Source organism: Gymnogyps californianus, chromosome 3 (genome assembly GCF_018139145.2).
Source record: "Gymnogyps californianus isolate 813 chromosome 3, ASM1813914v2, whole genome shotgun sequence".
In the NCBI taxonomy this organism is placed as follows: Eukaryota; Metazoa; Chordata; class Aves; order Accipitriformes; family Cathartidae; genus Gymnogyps; species Gymnogyps californianus.
Window position 1 is genome coordinate 95,221,572 of NC_059473.1, and position 21,546 is coordinate 95,243,117.

At 42.0% G+C, this 21,546-nt stretch overlaps 1 protein-coding gene across 1 annotated transcript in view; it reads left to right on the forward strand.

The window, feature by feature from the left end:
* Positions 1 to 21,546, forward strand: part of COL9A1 (collagen type IX alpha 1 chain) — a 77,990-nt gene that overhangs the window by 1,743 nt on the left and 54,701 nt on the right. Inside the window, exons 3-10 of the mRNA XM_050893871.1 lie at positions 54 to 131; positions 272 to 404; positions 8,620 to 9,016; positions 18,165 to 18,248; positions 18,943 to 18,963; positions 20,120 to 20,194; positions 20,755 to 20,790; positions 20,919 to 20,981. Of these exons, the coding sequence (XP_050749828.1) occupies positions 54 to 131; positions 272 to 404; positions 8,620 to 9,016; positions 18,165 to 18,248; positions 18,943 to 18,963; positions 20,120 to 20,194; positions 20,755 to 20,790; positions 20,919 to 20,981 (887 nt within the window). The remainder of the gene's footprint in view (positions 1 to 53; positions 132 to 271; positions 405 to 8,619; positions 9,017 to 18,164; positions 18,249 to 18,942; positions 18,964 to 20,119; positions 20,195 to 20,754; positions 20,791 to 20,918; positions 20,982 to 21,546) is intronic.

Here is a 21,546-nt window from a genome sequence, read left to right on the forward strand (position 1 = left end):
TGATCTGAGGCAATGTGCAGGCACACGGTTAATAAATTCACCCTTTTTTGCAGGACTACCAGTCATTCTGGGTGCCAGTCAGAGAACTGATCTCTGCCCAACAATCAGGATTGGCCAAGATGACTTACCAGGCAAGTAGCATCCCGACTTTTTCAGGAAAAAGCTGCTGTTCAGAAACTTTATCAGATTATATTCAACTCTGTGACTGCACAATTCTCTAATTAAATTAAAATGAAAGTTACATTCTGGACATGTATATTTTTTCTTGTAGGCTTTGACCTGATTTCTCAGTTCCAAATAGAAAAAGCTGCTTCCCAAGGAATTATCCAGAGAGTAGTGGGCTCCACTTCTCTACAAGTGGCTTATAAATTGGGACCCAATGTAGACTTCAGGATCCCAACCAGGTAATGCCTTTTGTTGGTTGACTTTAAAATATACATATTTTGCAATATTATTGTTTAAGGGATAGATCCTCTCCCCAGCTAGATCACCTCATTTGCAAAGCTTTTGGAAGGTGAAAGAGGGGTTCAACTTTTTTTTCATTGCCACCACCAGACCAGACTGATTCTGTAACAGCAGTTTCAGGGACTTCCACTTTCCTCTACCGACGATATTGCTAAGGGTACCTCAAGATTTGCCAATAGAAAGGGATTCACCTCTAGGAAGTGAGGCCAAGAGTTGTTGATGACATGAAAAGGGATAGGGAGGCAAAGAAAAGATAACAGGAAAAGAGTGAGGAAAGTTTTCTCAAAACATTGACACAAAGGGATCTTTCTGATCATGTAAGGATTGCAGAGACAAGGTAGGATAAAAGCTGATTGATTGTATGGTAAGGATTTTTTTTGCTTTTTGAATAAGTGTTACATGCATGTTCCTGGCTGATTTATGGTCACTTAATCTATAAAAGATGAAAACCATTATTTAGCATGTCACAGGCAAGTTGCAATAGGAGCCAGGATTTAGGAATCTAATTGTGTTTGTGCTTTACAGGCCAGACTTGCTGCTGGTGAAGGAATAGAGACAGTACAGCAGGGCAGAGATGTCTTTGCCAAACTTAGGCAAGTCTGGATTCTGATCCAGCACATTATGTAATTGAGAATGCCTTTACTTAGCAATTAACTGGCAAGACCTTTAATTGGACTGCTGTTTCAGCTAGGAATAATTGGAGTGCAAAGTGTTTCTGTCATACTCCGACTATCACTGACACCTTTTGCTTGCTGCAGTCCTCCCTGGCTTCTGCCTTGGTAGCCACCAGGTTAAGCTGGTTTACAGCTTAACTGGTTGGTTACATTGGGCTCATGACTACTTTACATTCCTGTGGCAAATCAAGGCTGCTAGCGCATAAATGTGAATCCAACCACAGACAGTAAACGGGATTTTCATTTCACTAAAAGTTGGAGATTCTCAGATTTTCAACTCATGCTTCTTACCTTAGAAACAGCCTGAGCTATCAAAGCGGCAATATTTTCATTTTTAAGAAAGTTTATACTTATTGTTATAGATGGTTCTAGTGAGATATATGCTCGATATACACAAGTTATCCCTGACCAAGCCTATACAAGCTGCGTTAATACAGTGGCACTACTGCCACTAGGCTTGTTGGCTGAGTATGGTGCTGTAGTATCATGAATTTACCACATTCAACACACTGGTACTTCCAGTCAACACTGTGCTGTTACACTGCAATGCTACCTCATGGCATACCTGAAATTTGGCCCTGGCTCAAACTAAAAAGTCACCTGCACTTGAGCTGAGTGTTTTGTCCCAGGGAATGGATTAAGGCTTGAGTCCTGACAGTGCCCTGGTGCATCAGTGTGCAGCTCCTCTGTCACTGAGCCCGATCTCGCTGCTCTGCTCCGGAGTTATTTTACAGTGTGCTCCTCTCAGTAAGCTGACTCAGAAGGAGTGAAGTGGGCAGTAAGCAGCTGAGGCTAACAGCACAGGAGAGGCACACCTTAGGCCATTTCCAATAATTTTTTTTTAAAAAACAGAACTCTCCACATAATCTTTATAATGTGGCATGGTAGGTGGGTTTTACTGGTATGAATTTGGGATGATGAAATGCCTGAGAAGCATTACAGGAGTTAGCAAGTTATGCAGAGCACCTCAAGCAAGGCTGAGCGTCTTTAATGGCATGGGTGTAGCTCTGGCTTTCTCAGACCCAGGCATCGCAGCAACCCTGAACTCCTGCTGCATTTCCCTCCGGCCACCTCCCGCTATCCTTTATTCACACGTGGAGGATTTAACGATAATGTAAATATTTCTCGAGGTACCAGCGGGCAGCAGCTGCATCCCGCGGCTGCAGGTAGGGGAGAGGAGGGGAGGGAAGGTGAAGGGAGGGGACGGGAGAGGAGGGGAAGGGAAAGGAGGAAAGGAGGAAAGGTGAAGGGAGGGGAGGGGAGGGGAGGGGAGGGGAGAGCCGCCCGAGCCGCCCCCCGCCCGCCTCCGGCCCGAGGCGCCCCCCTCGCCCCGGAGCTGTCCGTGCCCGCGGTGCTGAAACGCCTCCCCGCCGCGGGCTGCGCAGGGCACGGGGGACCGGAGGAGCCCCGGGGGCGCGGGGGCCACCGTAGCTGTCGCCGGGCAGGCCCACAGAAGGTGTAATCCTCCGGTACCTGCCTCCGGCGCTGTGAGCTCCTGCTTCGCCAAGAGGCGGGGGAGGCAAAACTAGAGTGAGTTTGGAAAAAATACGCAGCACTGTTTTCCCGAGCTGGGTGGCTGACATAGGCACGAAGGCACAAGTGCTATAGGAGCGCTGGGGAGGGACTCTCAATAAACACGTCAGGCAACAGCAGGCTCCGCGCCTGCTCCACTGCAGAGATCTCCTCTCACACCTTTGTTAATGAGCAGCCATATTAGTACCAGGTAGCCCGACAGCCCTGGACAGTGTCTTCTCTTGCCTTATGAGATAGGGAGGGGTCTCCCTAAGAAAGCTCTTTCCCTGGCGTAAGGCTTTCAAGGCTTTTGAGGAAGGGATGAGGAGGTGGGCACATGCGTAGAAATAGCAAGCAAGCCAATTACTGCATCAGCACAGAGGGCTTGCCTGACTGTCACTGTTCAGTCAGTATTTATCAGGAACAGGAAAATAATTTTTTAGATTAGCATATGATCGTTATACCAACACAGACAAGCCTGTGTTACAGTGGCTATGGCATGGGAATGAGAGCTCAATTAGATGGGCATGGCTCAGTGTATTTATTCAGTCTTTGCTGTAGCAATAGCTTATGCCTTGAAAAGCTTACATAGCCTCCTCAAAATGCTACTAACTTGTAGCTTGGTCTTTTTGCTGCTTAGCATACTTGCCAAGGTCCAGAAGTATATCCCAGAATGAACAGAAATGATTGCACACAAGTATTGACTTAAGCTTCTCCCATCATCCAAATAAATTCCCATTGGCCATTGCTTCTTCTAGCATAAAATCTGCTGAAGAATCAATATAGTGTTCTTTGTGTAATAAGAACCTGTGAAACTGCCATGACTCATACCCATCATCTCTGACATGGTGAACCTGTCATTTTTCAATTTAATCTATGTACCTGTTGTAGGTGTCCACCAGTTAGTAAATACAAAATTAATACTGGTAATTTGGATAATAATTGTGGATTTTTAATTGCAAGCTTTAAAAAAATATATTAGCACAAAGGAATATGTTCATGATATATTTTTATGTGGGCGAAAAGGGCTAGCTATCTTTATGCACTGGATGAAATCTTAATCCTTTGACTTCACAAATGCAGCTGTCACATTACAAGGCCCTTATGTCCACATGGACAAATTAATGCCAGGGAACATTCCAAGGCATTCACACTTGATCATCTATACTGTTAAAATATTATACAAGATCTTGGCATGGTTTGGGTCCAGAATAATTAGCACTCTTTAAACAATTCCCTGGCACAGCCTGGCAGCTAGTGTAGGCCATGGACCATTCCCAATATGCGGCTTGCATATAGTCATCATATTTTGAATGTAAGCAGGTTTAAACTTTTTCATGCCAGCTGAACTTAGTCTCAGAGAACAGTCCTGGGCGTATCAAATTTAGTAGCATGAAGGTAGCCTATGAATCCAGAAATGATACCTCTTTGCCTGCATCCTCATCTCAGTAGAAAGCAGAGCAACATAAAAATTGAAGCTGCCTTTTGAACAGTGTTTATATTTGAGGTAGTGGTGTACTGCAGACCATTTTATCAGGTGACATGACAAACACATTACGATAAGAAATTATAAAATAAAAATAAGAAGTTTACAAAGCTTTATCAGTAAGCTTGGAACATCCAGAGAGTTTCATAGGCTGATTTCCTGGTTTTTCCTTTGGGAATAATGCTTCTCTGTGAAGTAATGCTCCTCAAACGCATATGCCCAAAGGTCTGGCTTTTCTACATCCAGCCACCAAAGTTCTTCAGGTGCTTTTCCTTTTGCATTACAAGTGAGATACCTTACATAGATATTGATGATGATGCTGTAATGGAAAAGACAAAATGCAGCTAGGAAGCTAATTAGCTCATCAGAGAAACAATTAGCTCAGAACTGGATGTTTCTGAAGAATAGAGACCAGCTGAGGGTAATGAGTCCTAACAAATGACTTCTGGCTAATGACTCACGACAGTTGCTTTTAAAAATGCTTTGCTAGATTTTACTGTTATTGCTTATTTGATGGCTGCCAGATAGTGCCTGCCAGGTCAGCTGTGATTCTAGGAGGCTTCAGGAGGTGCAGACACAAGTGCCTCCAGCTTGAGCAAAGGACCCCCCACTCCTGGGTACATGATACTGCATTATAATGAGGTTGGCCAGAGGAATTTCTACAGCCACCTCTAGTGGGTTGTACTAACATTTCTAAAATCTTCATTTAGCGAGGAGTAAGTTATCTCAGTGGGCAATGGAGCTCACCTAAGAAATTAACTCTTAAAGAAACAGGTTTAATAAAATAAGCAGTTACTTTGTAGTATTCAAACTGGTACATAGTTAACCTTTTAACATACTCTGCTGCTCTTGATGAATCCTGCAGTGAGTGGCACTACTCAGGGCTTCCACCACCTAGTCAGATGATTTATCTTGGTTGTATTGATGCCTCGGTAGGACTTAGCCTTGAAATCTCAAAGAAATCTTCCTATTAAGCACTCAAGCTACAGGATTAGTAATAGTCTTAGGTGTTTATGAAAAAGATTAAAAGAAAACAGTAGTGTTTCAGAAGTCCCCTTAGATGAATTACAAATGTTTCAAATTCCCCCCCCCCAACTGTATTTTAAAAAATTAAGCAAGGATTCAAATATCTGCTAAAATATTGACTTGACCTTGCACTCATTATACAATTAAAGCAGTTAATAATAGTCTGAGTACACAAGGAAAGCAGGACTAGACTACTATCTTACAAACTTAAGATACAAAAATAAAAAAAATGCTCTGATGGCTTATATCCTTGGCAATTTTAAGTGGATAAGAGATGGGTCAGGACTGCATTTGTGCTTGAAATATTTTTTCACATTAATTCTTCCTTTGCTCATTTGCCTGATTCTAAATTTGAAACTGTTTGATTTCCTTCCATAAATTAGTGGAATTGGAAACATGTATGTTAAAAATAATTTACAGAAATAATTTAAGTTCTTATATAGTTATCAGCTCTTCAAGAAGATTACAGAATCCAGCACTCTTCACTTTGCAGTGAGATGGAGGAATAACTTCTCTACAATTGTTTATTTAAATATCATGATAAATTTGCCATGGTTTCCAAATATTTAGCATTTTAAGCTGCTGACTTCAGCAGGGTTTTGCCTATGTAAGGATTACAGGCTTTGGGAAAAACTGTGTACTGAAATACACTGAAACCACTAAAGCCAATGGAGTTGCTTTTCATTACTGTTGGAGTAACTGAGATGAGAATCTGTCTCTGCTTTACTTGTAGAATTATAGGTATAAATCTCACACAGTAACTGTGCAGAGTACTGCACAGTACAGTACTGCAGTACTACAGGTACTGCAGAGTACCTTTGTGGCGATGGGTCATGCTGTGCTTTGTTATGTTGAGTCACATTACTGATACTCTGTCTTTAGTCTAAAGGCAGCAGTTCTTCTGATTGGTTATTAACAGTTCTTTAAAATGTAAATATTTATCCACGTTTGTGCACTGGCTTTTTATCTTTACTGTTCTATATACATTTCTTATAATTTAGTTTTCTCTTACCAATGTCAGAAGCTTTTACACAATTTCTCTTCTTTGTGTATCACTTGAAAAAGCTAACATATTTCTATTTTGATTTCTGAAAAAGAAGGAGGACCCATATAGTGGCTTATAAAGGACTAATGCCATAGCTAAATATGGTGCAAAGAATCCTTTTGACAATCTGGTATAAACAATCTTCTAATCAAAAAGTATAACTATGTTTACTTACTAGTTTTTTTGGTTGGTTCATTGGGGTTTTTTTTTGCCAGTATAGTTATGTCAGCTGAGGTGGGGTGAGAATGTGTGTGATTGATTGATAGTTTAACCAGTATTGCCATGACAGCAAAACTTAGTGCAGAGAAAGAATGAAAACCTCTCCTCAGAGGATCTGGGATTAGTACTGCTTCCTTTAGCTGCAGAGCTCCGCGTATCAGATCCCCTGGAGTCACTGAACTTGATCGAGAAAGTGGAATGTCACACAGAGGCTAGTTAAAAAATTACCTAACAATACCAACTTCAGTACAGTAGTAGTAAAATCAGCTCTTGTGCAAGAACAAATGGTGGGATTCAGCAACTGAAGAGATAAATGACTCAGATGAGCTAAGGTTTTAGCAGTAGAGGAGATTGAAATACTTGTTTAAGAGATATTATAGAGGAAGAAGGACATGGAGGGCCATAAAAGATGTGCTGAACTGGATCAGGAGCTTAGTAAGAGTGAATGTGAGTCTGGATAGGGAGAGGGAGTATCTTCCTGGAGCAGGAAAGAATATATAAACTTGTTGTGTAAGCTAGAAGCCTAACACAAGGAAGGATAGGGGACAGGAGTAAACACTGGAAAGTGCTCAGAACAGGAGGAAAGGTACAATGTCCATGCACTGACATTTGGATTTGAGATGGCACGATACAAACTGAAACAAAACAATGGGAGAACACAACAAATTAGATAAAGTCCTATCAAACAAAACCAGCTGGGACAGACTACTGCATCTGCAGTCAACAGAGACACAAGTCATACCAAATTACAGACAGTTTGAAGATATTGGCAAGGAACCCCCTCTTCCACCTTTGTATATCTCCACACCTTGTGTAATAAGATAATCTTCCAGCTAAACGTTCCCCTTCCTCATACATCAGCTTTCAGGTGTATGTAAAGGCTCATGGGGAAAAAGGAGAAACACCAGCAGTTTGGGGAGTTTATTAATACGGTGAAGCTGCTGCTGCCAGGCTTGCCCGGGTCCTTACTGAAATCTTGCTGAGGCTGTGCCGTCGCCTGCTGGAATATGATTGCACTACAGCTTTGGACACTTTAACACCAAACTACAAACTGTGCACACTTTATCTGGAAGTACTCTCTTACTAAATCAGTAGTCATCAAGCATACAGAAAAAGGACTAATTTATTCAATTTTTTCGTTTTTTTTTTCCCCTTAGCCTAAAGCCTGAGGTTCACTAATGCTGGCTAAATTGCTGCTGAGATAGGATTGATCTGCCACTCAAAAATAATCTTTGTTCAAAATGCCTACTTGCCTGAGAAGTTATTCTAATGAATGATGGTGACAAAATAGCTCTGCATGTCCCCATACTTAAGAAATTTATTCAAGTACAACTTATTCTTAAATGTGGGTAGATGGCAAATAATGTATTGATGTCAACTGGATTATGACACTACAATTGTATGATCCATAGAATATGAAAAGGCATATTTCTTAACTATTCTACTGGATTCACTGACACATTTGAGATAAAAAATGACATCACTATTTTGCACAGTGACACAGCCAGTAGTACATGTTTGTGTTTCCCAATCTTACATGTTACAGGAGTTGCAAAAGAATGAAACATTTTATATGTGGCAAATCTGTTCCCTCCTACTTGTAGTCTTGTTGTTGAACATCACAGGACATAATACATTTTTAGTGTGGGTTCTTACTATGTGTGTATTTGTCAATGAATGATTTGTTGAATGATTTCTGCTGAAGTGACAGCTAATACATTAACAAAATGGTTATTGTCAGGCTGAACAAGAAAATGCATTTGCAGAAGACATTCTTATGTCTTCAAAACGAAACCAGATCTGCACTGACTACCTACCTGGTCAATTATAAAGTCACACTATGTTGACTGATTTTGTAAGTCTAATAGTAGGAAATAGCATAATTGTAGGATATACTTTCTAAATCTGAAGTAAGAGTCTGTTGCTCCATCCATTACACTTAGAAAGGGTTATCATAAATATTGTACAATGTTGGAAGGATCCACATTTCTGAACCAGTTCCTTTTGCCATTAGCAACACTAATGACTTGAAAGGACATCTCGTTTCGGGACTCTGCAGGCAGAAGAGCACTGATAAAAGCATAGTTGAAATATGGTTCCACTGAGTAACTGTTTCTCATTACTCTGTGGTGATATGTGGAGCTTTTCAGAACAAATACACAACCAATGTACTGTATTTTGATCCTACACAGCGCCATATATTCCAACGGATTGCCTGATGAATATTCCTTTCTAACTACTTTTCGGATGACTGGGGCCACACTTCAGAAATACTGGACTATTTGGCAGATTCAGGATTCTTCAGGAAAAGAACAAGTTGGAGTGAATCTTAATGGTCAAATGAAAAGTGTTGAGTTTTCTTATAAAGGAGTGGATGGAAGTCTCCAAACTGCATCATTTTTGCATTTGCCTTTCTTGTTTGACTCCCAATGGCACAAGCTTATGATAAGTGTGGAAGCAAACAGTGTCACACTTTTTATTGACTGTATTAAAATAGAATCCTTAAACATAAAACCAAAAGGGAAAATCAGCGTTGATGGCTTTGCTGTGCTTGGAAAACTTAAAAATAATCCTGAAATTTCAGTTCCGGTAAGTTCCAGAATCTTTTATTACTGCAAAAAGTGTTTTATAGGATCTTTACACTTAATATTTTTTTGTGGAATGCATCTTCAAATGTTTTCTGGAAGCAGAAATGGCAGAAAATAACAACTCCTTGGCAGGTAAGTACTAGCTTTGCTTTTTAAATTTTGCACATATATATACTGTGTAAGGTAAGAGATGACCCAGGTTATGTCTAAGTTTCAATAGTGAAATTTCTCAGACATCCACACTTCTGTCACTGGATTCTGCTCTGTCTGGATGTATCAGTTGGGTGTTCCTCTGCTTATCTCATGTGCGGGGCTTGATCTAGAAGGAAGTCTCATGACATGGATTTGTGGGCTGCATCTCACATCAAAGAGAGCAAAACTTTCATTGAGCAAGAACTGGGACCACTCTCTCATATGCGTGCACCGACCATCAGCTAGAGATAATTAAATGTGTCTCTGGCAGAACAAATATTTGTCGTGGTTTAACCCCAGCCGGCAACTAAGCACCACACAGCCGCTTGCTCACTTCCCCCCCTGGTTGGGATAGGGGAGAGAATTGGAAGGGTAAAAGTGAGAAAACTTGTGAGTTGAGAGAAAGACAGTTTAATAGGGAAAACAAAAGCCACGTGCACAAGCAAAGCAAAACAAGGAATTCATTCACTACTTCCCATCGGCAGGCAGGTTTTCAGCCATCTCCAGGAAAGCAGGGCTCCATCATGGGTAACAGTTGCTTGGGAAGATGAACGCAATCACTCTGAACGTCCCCCCCCTTCCTTCTTCTTCCCCCAGCTTTATTGCTGAGCATGACATCATATGGTATGGCATATCCCTTTGGTCAGTTGGGGTCAGCTGTCCCAGCTGTGTCCCCTCCCAACTTCTTGTGCACCCCCAGCCTACTCGCTGGTGGGGTGGTGTGTGAAGCAGAAAAGGCCTTGACACTGTGTAAGCACCGCTCAGCAGTAACTAAACCTCCCTGTATTATCAACACTGCTTCCAGCACAAATCCAAAACATAGCCCCATACTAGCTACTATGAAGAAAATTAACTCTATCCCAGCCAAAACCAGCACAATGTTTTAAATCATTAATACAAAGGGAATATCTCCTGTAAGGGAGATTGACAGAGGTCCTTTTTGATCTACTCTGATGTTCACACAGGAAATAAAAGACCCAAGTTTAAATCTCATTGCTAAATCAGAGATTATCATGAGTACCTTATACCTCAGGAGACTGTTCTAATCATTGTGCTACCTGGTATGATCATGTTAACAGTCGCTTTTTCTCTTTAATTAGCTTGAGTTTTTTGAAAAAGACTAACCTGGAGTAGACGCTGAACTCTTAAAGACGGTTCTTGTTTGTGAATCCTATGAGGGATAAGTGTAGCATCAGAGACTAGATCCAATCCAAGCGAAGGGCCCAGCAGAGCTGAGACATAAAGCCCACCCATCTCCACAATACTTTCTCCTGGCTAGCTCAGGACATCCCACCCCCATATCATGGCTGCAGTAAATCTCTTTGTTAGATATTTAACTTCCCCTGTGCATTGCAGTAGACATGTAAACTCACTGTGGAGTGTTCCTGTATTCTGTGTAGCCAGCATAGGCAGTGAAATGCTTATTCTATATCCTGTTAATGGATTTAATGCTGAAAATATCCTCTTCATGCTACTACATTGCAAGGAGAGTTGTTTTGATGGAGAAAATAATATTGGGGGTGACATATGGTAAATATTGAATGCTTTTGCACCCTTCAACAAAGAAAACTGAATATGAAAAACCTTAGGGATTTTATTATTTGATTATCTGATTTAGTTTCTGAGACAAGCGATTAATATAAAACACATACAAAGTGACATACCTGTAATTTCTGACATAAAAAAATTTGTAGCTGTCACATCTGCATTTTGCCTTTCAGACATCCATGAAAGTGTTTTCTCAGCTAGTGTTTTTTCAGCTAATGAGTTATGCTGCACTTTATGCTGAATAATGTAACAACTTTGTCCCATGGTGGCACTAAATGACATTTAAGACTTTGGGAAGGCTATTTCTGAATTCACTTTGTAGATTAAAAGGAAATGGTTTCAAAACAGAACTGAAAAAATTGCAGCAAACATTGCAAAGTTCCGTATATTATCCTGTTCCTTTTCCAAGGATCCTCTTTAAGTGTGTTAGGAACATACGGATGGTAAGATATCCATATATATGTATGTGTGTGTGTATATATATATATAGGGTACTCATTTCAAAATGAGTTGAATGGCAAAAGAGAATCAGATACTTAATATATTGTAACCATTTTCCACATCCCTACACTGAAGTTTTGCATCAACTGTGAAATAAAGAGTGAAGTGAGATATAATCTTTTAACTATATTTCATGTTGTTTGCAAAAAATGTGACCACAGGATAACCAGCATTGTATAAACTTGAAAGGGGAAATGTTGCAACAGAAGAAGCATCTCATGCTTCATCACCTCTGTATGTATAGGTTACTATATTGCACTGTATAGAAATCAGTTTTACTTGAAAAATGATGACAGAAAGCTGCCCCAGGTGTCTGAAAGTGGCTATATCTAGTATGTTGCTATAGATGTGGATTAGAAAATATCAATAGCTGAAAAGTTATATTAATTCTGTTGAAAACAAAAGTTAGTCTTTGAAAACATCATTCAAAAGTAATCAGCTGGAGCTGATAATGTAATAGTTAGCTGCATAGGTATCTTAGCTTTGCTAACTGGTCTGAGGGATACTGGTGGGTGAATGGATGGATGGGATGATGAAAGCATTACATATTCTATGCATGTTACTAGGATGAAAAAATTTCTACCCCAATATTGTATTCCACTTTGGAAAGATATTTAGATTAAATGCACAGAGAGCTACAGGTATTAATGTAATAGTATTACAACACCTAGTATACAGTGCTACAGTAAACCATGCTCTCAAGTTAGACACAGAGTCATTCCTTTAAAAACGAGGAGGGTTCCTGTTGCCTGTTGAAGTAATGATTAGAAATGGCAGCCTACAAACGAGGAGAGAGATGTGGTATTAAGGTCACCTTGGCAAGAACTCGGACTTCTCCCCCTTCTCTGTTGGTGCTCTGGCTGACCTTTGGCTAGGATTAAAGAAGTCAGGAAAAGCAGCAGAGGAAATTTGGAATTTTATCCCCCTTCCTCTCCAGCCCGTGTTTTGCAGGGACTTGCTCTTTTCAGCAAGGTATACAAATGAGGAACACTGATTACCCTAGGGTCTTCAGGCATCTGGTGGGGGAAGAGAGTCTAGCATTAAGTTCTGCCTCGTCTATGTTTAAGCACGTACGTCATTAGGCACTAGTGTGAAGATACATTAAATATAGGACGCCCTCCTTCAAGGATGAAAGGACAAAATGGAATTAAATCATTTTTACAATTCACCACTTATCGTGCAAAATATTTGTTTACACCTTTAGCATGTTTCTGGGAAGATTCAGTCATATTTAGTGTATTTTATGAAAAAAATCAAATCTTTGCATAAGGTAGGCCTTAAAACAGGAATATGATGCACACTTTTTGACAAAAAGAATAATGAAGCACTGGAACAAATTATCAGGGAAGGAAGAAGGTAAGCATCACATTACATTTTTAAACCAAGTTTGGATGTCTAAAAATACCCTTTAATTCTGTGGGTTTGACATAGGACTGTGGGTTTGACATAGGACTCACTAGATTGAATTGCATGGCCTGTGCTATGAAGCCAAAACTGACAATAGTAGTGGTCCAACCTGATATTATAAAAATGTAGATTTAGGAAGACCATATTCTCTGAAATTACGATAAAGAAATTATGAAATCTGATGGACTATTAATTTTTAAATGGCTGTTTATATTGCACAAGTTTCTCTTTTAGCCTGTGCCTTTAGTTTCTCTTTAAATCGAGTAAATAAATCTATGTTTGGGGATATTCTAGGCTTATCCTTTAACTTGCTTGATTATACTCAGTTTAAACATCTCACCAGTCTTGGTTATTTAATATGTCCCAGGCACAATTTCTAATTTATTTCCAGGCATTGTTAAAGTATATTACTTCCAGTGGTATAATTTTTAAAGGACATAAATTATGTGTTTCCTAGCCTTCTTTTTTGCAGTATTCTGTGAATGCTCTATTTATCTTGCAGAATAGGTCAACTTCTTATAGGTGCACTGTAATACATGTCATTTTACAAGAGATTCTTTATTGCTTGTTCTTACTATGATTGCCTAGGAGAGTAATAGATAGAGTTCCATTAGAAACTACGGCTTGCCTTTGAGCCTTTACGAAAATTTATTCCAGGATTTCTGGAATGTTTTATGGAGGGCAAATTTTTATACAGGTTTACAGCTGCATTTTATCTTTTTTTAGATAAAAAAGAAAATAGTTCTTTTTATCGAAATGTAATTCAAATAATCCACTATTAACTCTAAGCAATACAAGATATATCACCATTTCAAAACTGAAAAGGAACTTACTCTCTAAATCACCTGTTTGTTATAGAAAAGTAAGGGCGTTCATTTCCTACTGCTCAAAGATTAACTGCTGGGAGATGATATACATTGCCTTAGTTTCTGCAATTTCAAAGGCATTACCCTGATTTTCTCATAATAGACGCTAAACCCTTTGCTAGAAGTGATCCTTGGTCATTATTTAATTGACATTTAATGCTGCTAACTAGTTCAGGGCAGCTGCATGATTTGTAACATCTAAGAGGAAGCTGCTTATCAATATTTGCTGAACAGGGATTAATTTACACCATAGAACAGATTGTGTGTGTGAATTGTAAAAAGTCATGCCTCAGGTTTTTTTCACCCTGTGAATCTCACATTCAGAAGGCTGAACCCTTGCTATGGAAGGTCAAATAACACCAGAATTTGCTGTACTGTTCTAAGACTTTGAAAAAAGATGCAAGGAAAGTGAAGCTCTAAAAACCCATTACAGAGATGTAGGAAAATGGATAAAACATGTTTAAAATAGTTCTAGAATGACATATGTTTAAAAATGTGTAGCTCATTCTTGGTCACTTAACAGATGTACAAAGAGTCGATAGCAGACTTCCCTTAGAACAAACTTAAATATCATCGACGAAAAATTGTAGAAAACCTTCACCTGAAAACTGCTTAGCTGAGTTGTACTTCCCCTGAAGGGATGTCTTCCCATGAATCACCCCCGAGGCAGCAATAGCCCAGCGGGGCACAGGGAGCCAGTTCTCCCAGAAGGGACCTGCAAACGTGCTCTGAGTGTCATGGTTTTCCTTAAAGCCTACAGTACTGCTAAATGCTTCCCTGTGACTGATGCTATACTGAAAATACTAGATATTTAGGTCTCATTTACATCTTACTTAACCTTCATCTCTCTCATCGAAAGCACTAATAAGACAACTGAATTGCATAGCTGATACTGAGATGTGCAAAGCTGTGGGCATTTGCAGGCATTTCCATAGAATTTAAGAGGACAAAACAGTGAACAGACAAACATAACTAATCCAATTATATCTGTGCTAAGAAATTAAGATGAAATGGAAATCCTGTAGGAATCTTGGAAAATGGATGTCAGAAATATTGACCTATGGGTCTTAAACACCTATGGGTCTTATAGGATTACATTTCAATAACTTTGCTTTATGATTACCCCTGATTTATCTGAGGTTCATTTCTGAGAACTTTGTGCCTGTACTTCATCCTTAATAACACTTTGTATCGATATCGATAGAACATCTACATGAGACATCTTCAAAATAGTGGCGTCCTCTAAATCAGCTTAATATGATCCACAAGATCATTGTGAAGTACTGGTGAGGGAAAAGGAACCTTGACAGCAAGGCTAGGACATATTTGCCCTTCTCTCACCTCTCCTAAATCAATGGGAGGCCAGTCACACCTTTCACTACCTTGCCAACAAAAGAGTTTTATTTTTCATTTTAAAAAGTCAAACAGGTTTCATCTCAATTTTTGTTTTATACAGCCTCAAAACAGTAACAAAAACTCTAAGTGAAAAATTTAGAGAGCAACCACAATTTATTTTTAAAAAAATGCTGGCTGACTAAGCAACTGTGAACTAAGAAATGTCAAATTAAAGCTGCATGTTCAAAATATTTCAACTCCTTTTACATTCATATTATGGTACAGTGTTTTGTAATAATGCTAGGTATTTTTTCTGCATAGGATGCCTGCCCCATTTATTCAGACTTTTTTTGTGTGTCTTAGACTCATGAGAGTACCAGGTCTTAATGCTCACCTCTCAAATGCCATCTTGAACAAAACAAAGTGACTGGTTTTCTCTTTGGCCATTCAAGAGCGTTGGAAGAAAACATATGAGACACTAAAAGGATTTCCTGGCTCAGTGAGTCAAGTTCCCACTGCAGCAAGCAATCACATCTTATAATCTCATTAATAAATTTACCTCTATTTTAATATTGATTATGTTCAAAGTTGAAAAACTGGGTTCAAAGTTAAAAAATGTATATGCATTTTCTAGTAGTATTCTCTTAAGACACAGATATTGGCACCTGGACAGTCACGCATCAAAGTCTAACACAACTCAGTAATTAGCATTTTATCATCTCAAATCTTTCTCACCTTAGTACAGAAGCCAAAACCCAGACACACACACATACACACACAAAAGACAAAAAAGAGGCAATGATTATCTACATAAAAGAACTAGAATGTGCTGATGCAAATATTGGCTGCTGGTATGTCTTAAAAGTCATGTTTACAGGTTTTGTGCCATGTTATAAGTTGAAAGCACAGCTCAAGACTATTGATTTCAGCTACAGTTGTTACTGATCAGCACTTTTGCATAACTTGTAGCCGGATACTTCATTGCAGGCATCCAATTCCCTCCTCCCGCCCCACACAGAATGCTCTCTAATGTGGCTATTTTGATTTAAATAATTTGTCAGCACTATATAAGAATTATGAAGAAAAAGCAGGCTCATTCAGTGGTATCTGTCTGCCTTTTCCACAAAGCCATCCTTTCTTTTTTTACCATCTTTTGCCCCATTTATTTCCAAACTTACAGTTTCTGCAGTATGGGAACCATTTCCATGGCCTTGTTCATTTGGTCTTGTGAATGAAGGAAGCATTCTAAGGAAAGAAGTGTGGAATCACACAATTTCAGATTACATACAGATTAAATTTGTACAGGCAACCTTAATTATGGTATTTCCTAACTACTGAATGGATGACTTTTCAATTTTAATATTATTTAATATAATTTTATTTAATATTAAACAGACCAACTGAAAAAGTAGAAATTCTGTCACTTAAAACCATGTCTATCTTAATTTAAATCAGAAATAGATTATAAACTGCTTTAGAGCCAGTTATGGACCTCTTTCCCTCTGCAAGTGAGGTTCAAATGTGAATAACGTAGAGACTCAGGACTCAGAATCTAGTTGTATGGTATGAAACAGATTATCATATGAGTATCATTTGATCCCATTTTTATGCTTTTTTATAAATCCTCATCTTCAGATCCCAGATACCCTCTTATTTTTATTATTGTATTGCTGCCTGGTAGTATCAAATTATAGTATACATTTAGTTTCTTTTATACATATATTATGACATTCAGTTGTCTATGATTAAGGTGACTGGGAAAGGTTTTAAAGTGAGAATTGAATATAGGAGGTAGAGAATTGACTCACAGATAGTGGTGTCAGATAACAGGTAAAAAACCCGAGGGTACTGCCTCTTTTGTGCTCCAGTCTCAGCACTCTGGAAACTGATGACTGCAAAGTAAACAGAACAGTAGAGATGTGATAGTGAGGATTTCAGGAGTGGCAGCACTGAAGTGGTGAAGGTGAAAGAAAAAAAAAGAGAAGCAACTAGTGGATATGTGAGTGTCTTGCAGAGATCTTAAAGGACTTCAGACTCAAAGCATTTATTGGCTCTAGCAGTCAGTACGCAACTAAGTCAATGTAAGGATGGTGGCAGGAGAGGAAAGCATCTCAGAATGACAGTCTGCCTTCCGCATCAGTTACGGATTGGGATTGAAGAGAGCAATGAGATATCCCAGAGGGAGCACAGAAGGCAGCCAGGAAGCACCGAGACATTATGTTGTGGGAGGGATGGTGGGGAGCTACTTTAGCTCAACAGAATAAGAAGAAAGACTCAGAGAAGCAAAGAAATAAGAAGTGAAAGCCCCCGGACACTCACTTTTATTTTCAGCTTCTCAGAAAAAAAAAAAATCCGAGTCTTTTCCATACCAAGGCTCTATGTTGTAACAAGAGCAAAACCCCAGAACTTTCTTTCCCCCCAACTCCTCAGCCATCCATAATGAAAAGAAAGGAATAGGAGCCTCTGAATTTTATCGTCAAACTGAGAAATCTCTGGATAAACCACTCATTATTGGTTCATAAGCCAAGCTGATACTACGTGTGATGGCAAGGGAAAACAACCCAAGACTTTAAAACTTAGATACAATAAATAGGCACAATTTAATATGCTTCTGTTACTTAAAATTCCACGTGATGCATTATATATCAATGGATATACCTCTGAAGCTGTATGTTTGAGCTATTCAGTAACTTTCAGCAGAGGGTATGTTTTTTAATCTATATAGCACATCAAGCGAGTTTCGGTTGCAGCTTCGGAGAAGAGGTTTGCCTTAATCCTGTGTCATTTTCCAGTGCCAAATACAAATGTTCAGAGAAGATGTGAAATTCCACAGATGTATATTACTCATTTGCAGACCGTTGCCAGTGTGCATATGATCCTGCTTTTTGAACTTCTCACACTTAGGCCATGTTTCTGTCCTCAGACCTACCTACCTCATGGGCACAACTATCCACTCAGAGAAAATCTTTTTGTGTGTCTAATAAAACCACCATATAGCATGAGGAAAAATGCCTGTGCTTATAAAGAACATGTAAAAAATTACACATGACGAATGTCGCCTTCTCTTTAAATCCTGTGGCAGGTTTATGCCCTTTCTTTAAAAGACCTCCACAGTTAGGGGTGGGGGAATGCAGGGTGAAGCACTGCTCTGGACTGAGCTCTCCGGTACACTCGTAGCTATTATCATTAAATACCTACCTTTTAAAACGTGCCGTTAGCTGACCAGTGTTCCTTCTGTTACACCCTCGGCCAGCGTGACCCCCTGACCCGAATTAACGTGATCTTTATCTCCTTTGCCAGTTCGAAATCCAGTGGATGGTGATTCACTGCGACCCCCTGAGACCCCAGCGCGAAGGCTGCGGCGAGCTGCCGGCCCGGGTGAGCGCCCTGCCCTGCCGGCCCTGCCCTGCCCTGCCCGCCGCCGGGCTGCCACCGAGTCCCTGCCTGCTGCTGGCCAGCGGCAGCCCCCAGGAGCCTCGGTTTTTAATCCCCTTTCTGGCCCGAGATGCCGGTTTTTACTATATCTGCCTGGAATTTGTTGCCTTTAGAAATTCAACCCCCTAAAGCAGCAGCAGCAGCCTCATTTTAACCCTTCCGTGACTTACTTTCTCTTCCCCCCCCCCCCCCGGTGCTTGGGTGGGAGGCTTCTGAAAGCTGCGCCTTGCAGGCGGGAGGGATTTTCGCGGCCGCCTCCCCGCAGCTGCCGCCTTACCGGGGAGCCTGACGGCGGGAAAGCCCTGGCGGGGGGGCAGGGAGGGAAGGCAAGGGTCGGCGCCCAAAGCAACAGTAGCAGGGCAAAGGGTTAAGGCGCTGCTGGCATTCAGTCCTCCCCTTCCCAGCCGTCAGCTTCCCTCCAATCCCCGCGACCCTCCCCAAGGCGTGAGCAGGCAGCCGTGAGGGGCTGCAGCGGGGCTCACCTTTCGGCCGCCCGCCCCAGAAGCTGCAGGCCGCTCCCTCCATCGCCATGGCCCGGGCTCTGCGGGGCCTCCTGCCTCTGGGGGTTTTCCTGCAGGTTGTTTGCCTCTGCCTGGCTCAAGTAAGTTTATTCTGACTTTGACTCTGTTTTTCTCCCTCGCAGGTAAGCCAGACGGTAATCGAGGTAAGTGTGAGAGAAGGGATGGTGCTCTGTGCTCAGGGAAAGGGTGCGGGTGAAGAGAGACTGAAGGCCGCTCTCTGTCATGCCCTGGCACCGACCCACTGGAGGGTTTTCCGACCCTTTTCTCCCCCGTAGTAGCTGTAGCTGACCCTGACACAGCGCTAGCACTTCTACAGAGGAAAGGCGAGTTGGCCACAGGGTGGTGGGTGCCATGTGTGTGCGCGCCTGTATGGTGCTACCTGGCAGGCATCAGGCAGGTTCCCGGTGATACGGCGGGGCCTGAGCTCCATCTACAACTACTGCCGGATGGATTATTACTGGGAAGACTGGTGTGGGGAGGAAAGGCATCCAGAGCAGCAGTGCTGTGGGGAGCGAGGGGCCAGGCTCAGGGCCCCAGCAAGGCCCAGGCCAGCCTCTCGCTCACAGAGTGCCGTTGTGGGGCCGCGGCCAGAGGAGAACAGAGCCCCTCATTATAGGGAGGGAGACCTGTAAAAGCCTTTCTCTCGGTTTCCACATGCTGGTGGCGCCTCCCGCCTCCCTCTCGGGAGCCCGGTGCTTTGAGAAAGCGCCTCTGTAGATGCTAATGTAGTCCTGAGGAAACGGGAAACCGCTGAGCCTGTCAGTGGAGTAGGGAAAGGGTTGTTTTAAATTTTCTTCGCTAGCACAAGCGAATATTTAGAACTCTTAGAATACTGTCTCCTTTGTGTTGGCTGAATGAGTAACTAGATTAGTTTAGTGAATTTCAGTGTTTGATTTGCAAAGATCACTGTTTTTGTCTCTGCCGCCCTGTCATTGCCATACAGTGTTCAGATCCTCCTGGGCTGGGGAGTTGAGCCCCCTCCACCTTGCCCTGGCCCTGCCAGCATTGCAAGGTGTAGGAGGGTGGCCAGGCTTGGGAAGGGGGGGTTTAACACCTCATCTACACTCTACCTGTGAGAGGAGCGTTGCTGGTCATCGTCGTGACAGCTAAGATGGGATAGGGTGTGTGGGTCCTGACACTTGTGGTGTGAGGACACAGCTCTTCCTCATCAGCTGTGATGCCCCTGACCAAGCCATAGAATCCCCCTCTCATTATGCTGGTCCCCCCAGACTGGGTCTTGCAGGTTTGCCAGGCTCTAATTGCTGCTTTTTTTTTTTTTTTTTTCTTACTCCTTGTCAGAGAGGTCTCCCTGGTCCACCAGGCCCCCCGGGTCCGCCAGGGCCACCAGGAGTTCCCGGTATTGATGGCATTGATGTAAGTGTTTCCCATGCCCTGCCTAGGAAATAGGAAATGCCTCGAGGTGTACCTGCATTGTCCTCACTGTCGGCATTTGACCCCGAAGTGTTTGAATTTGGCTGCAGATCCACATAGGAATTGATGGGTCTCAAACTTTGTAGCGGGCTGGGGCGGGGGGAGAAGGTGGCCTTTCAGATTATCTCTGATACAGAAAATAAAGGATTATTTATTTTATGTAATCATCATATGCTGTGATTCTTTGCCTTAAATGGGGTATAGGGGTTTTATAATTCTAATCTCAAAAGGGATTATGTAGTATCACTCATACTAAAGCATGATAAGGATTTGTGGCATTATTCCTGATAGGAGCTACTATGTATTTTCCCCCAATTCCTGTCAGAAGTTTCTGTGATTATTTCTATTAGTGTATAATAGAGATCACGTGGGTTTAACATTAATTTCCTACAATAAGAATCGGTTTGGGATTATTCCTGATAATCTGTAAATCAGTGGTTTTTTTATGAGGGACCATGAAAAGTCCCTGTAGCTCTAATACCTTCCCTTTCTTATCTTGTTAGGGGGAGAGAGGTCCTAACGGCCCCCCCGGTCCACCGGTAAGTGATTTCAGCTACTTTGCATTCACTCCTGCAAGAGGAGAGGTTTTGGGTTTTGTTTCTGCTTCCCCTAGCTGTCTCTGCTTCCCTCTCTGAAACATGCTTAACTGTCCATTTAAATCCTGAAGGGTCCGGATGGGGATGCGGGCAAACCAGGATCCCCTGGCCTGCCTGGAGAGCCAGGAGCTGATGTGAGTACACTTGACTTTCTGGAATGCCCTCTTCTTTTTTTTTTTTTTTTTTTTTTAATTTAAGAAAAATACTTGGTTTTAGTCTATTTTTGTAGAAGCATGACCTCCTTTTGAGGTCTCTGGCTTCCTCACAGCTGCCAGTGAGTGCCAGCGGCACACGCGGGGGAGAGGCTCTTTTCTCCAAGCTGAAAGACGCTCTCTTGGCAGAGCGCAGCCGGGCTGAGGGCGGCCGGGGCAGCAGCTGAGGAACAGCGCAAGGGCTGCGGGGTGGGGGTGCTGCCACCCTGCTCTGGAGAGGGCGCTGGGCAGCGGTGCTGCGGGGGCGGGGGAGAGGCCATGCCGCGTCCTCTGGAAGCAGCCTCAGGTCAGCGCCCCGCTCCCTGCGGGGCGAAGAGCTGGGCAGCAAGGGCAAGAGGGAGGATCCAAGCCCAGGCCTGGGCAGGAGGGTCCGCTGCGGCCGAGGGCACCAGCGGCTCCCGAGAGACCGGGCCGCGGGCGGGCCGGCCCCGAGCGGGGAGGAGAGACCCGCTCCCCCCCGGGCAGGGCGGCCGGCAGGGGGCGCCCG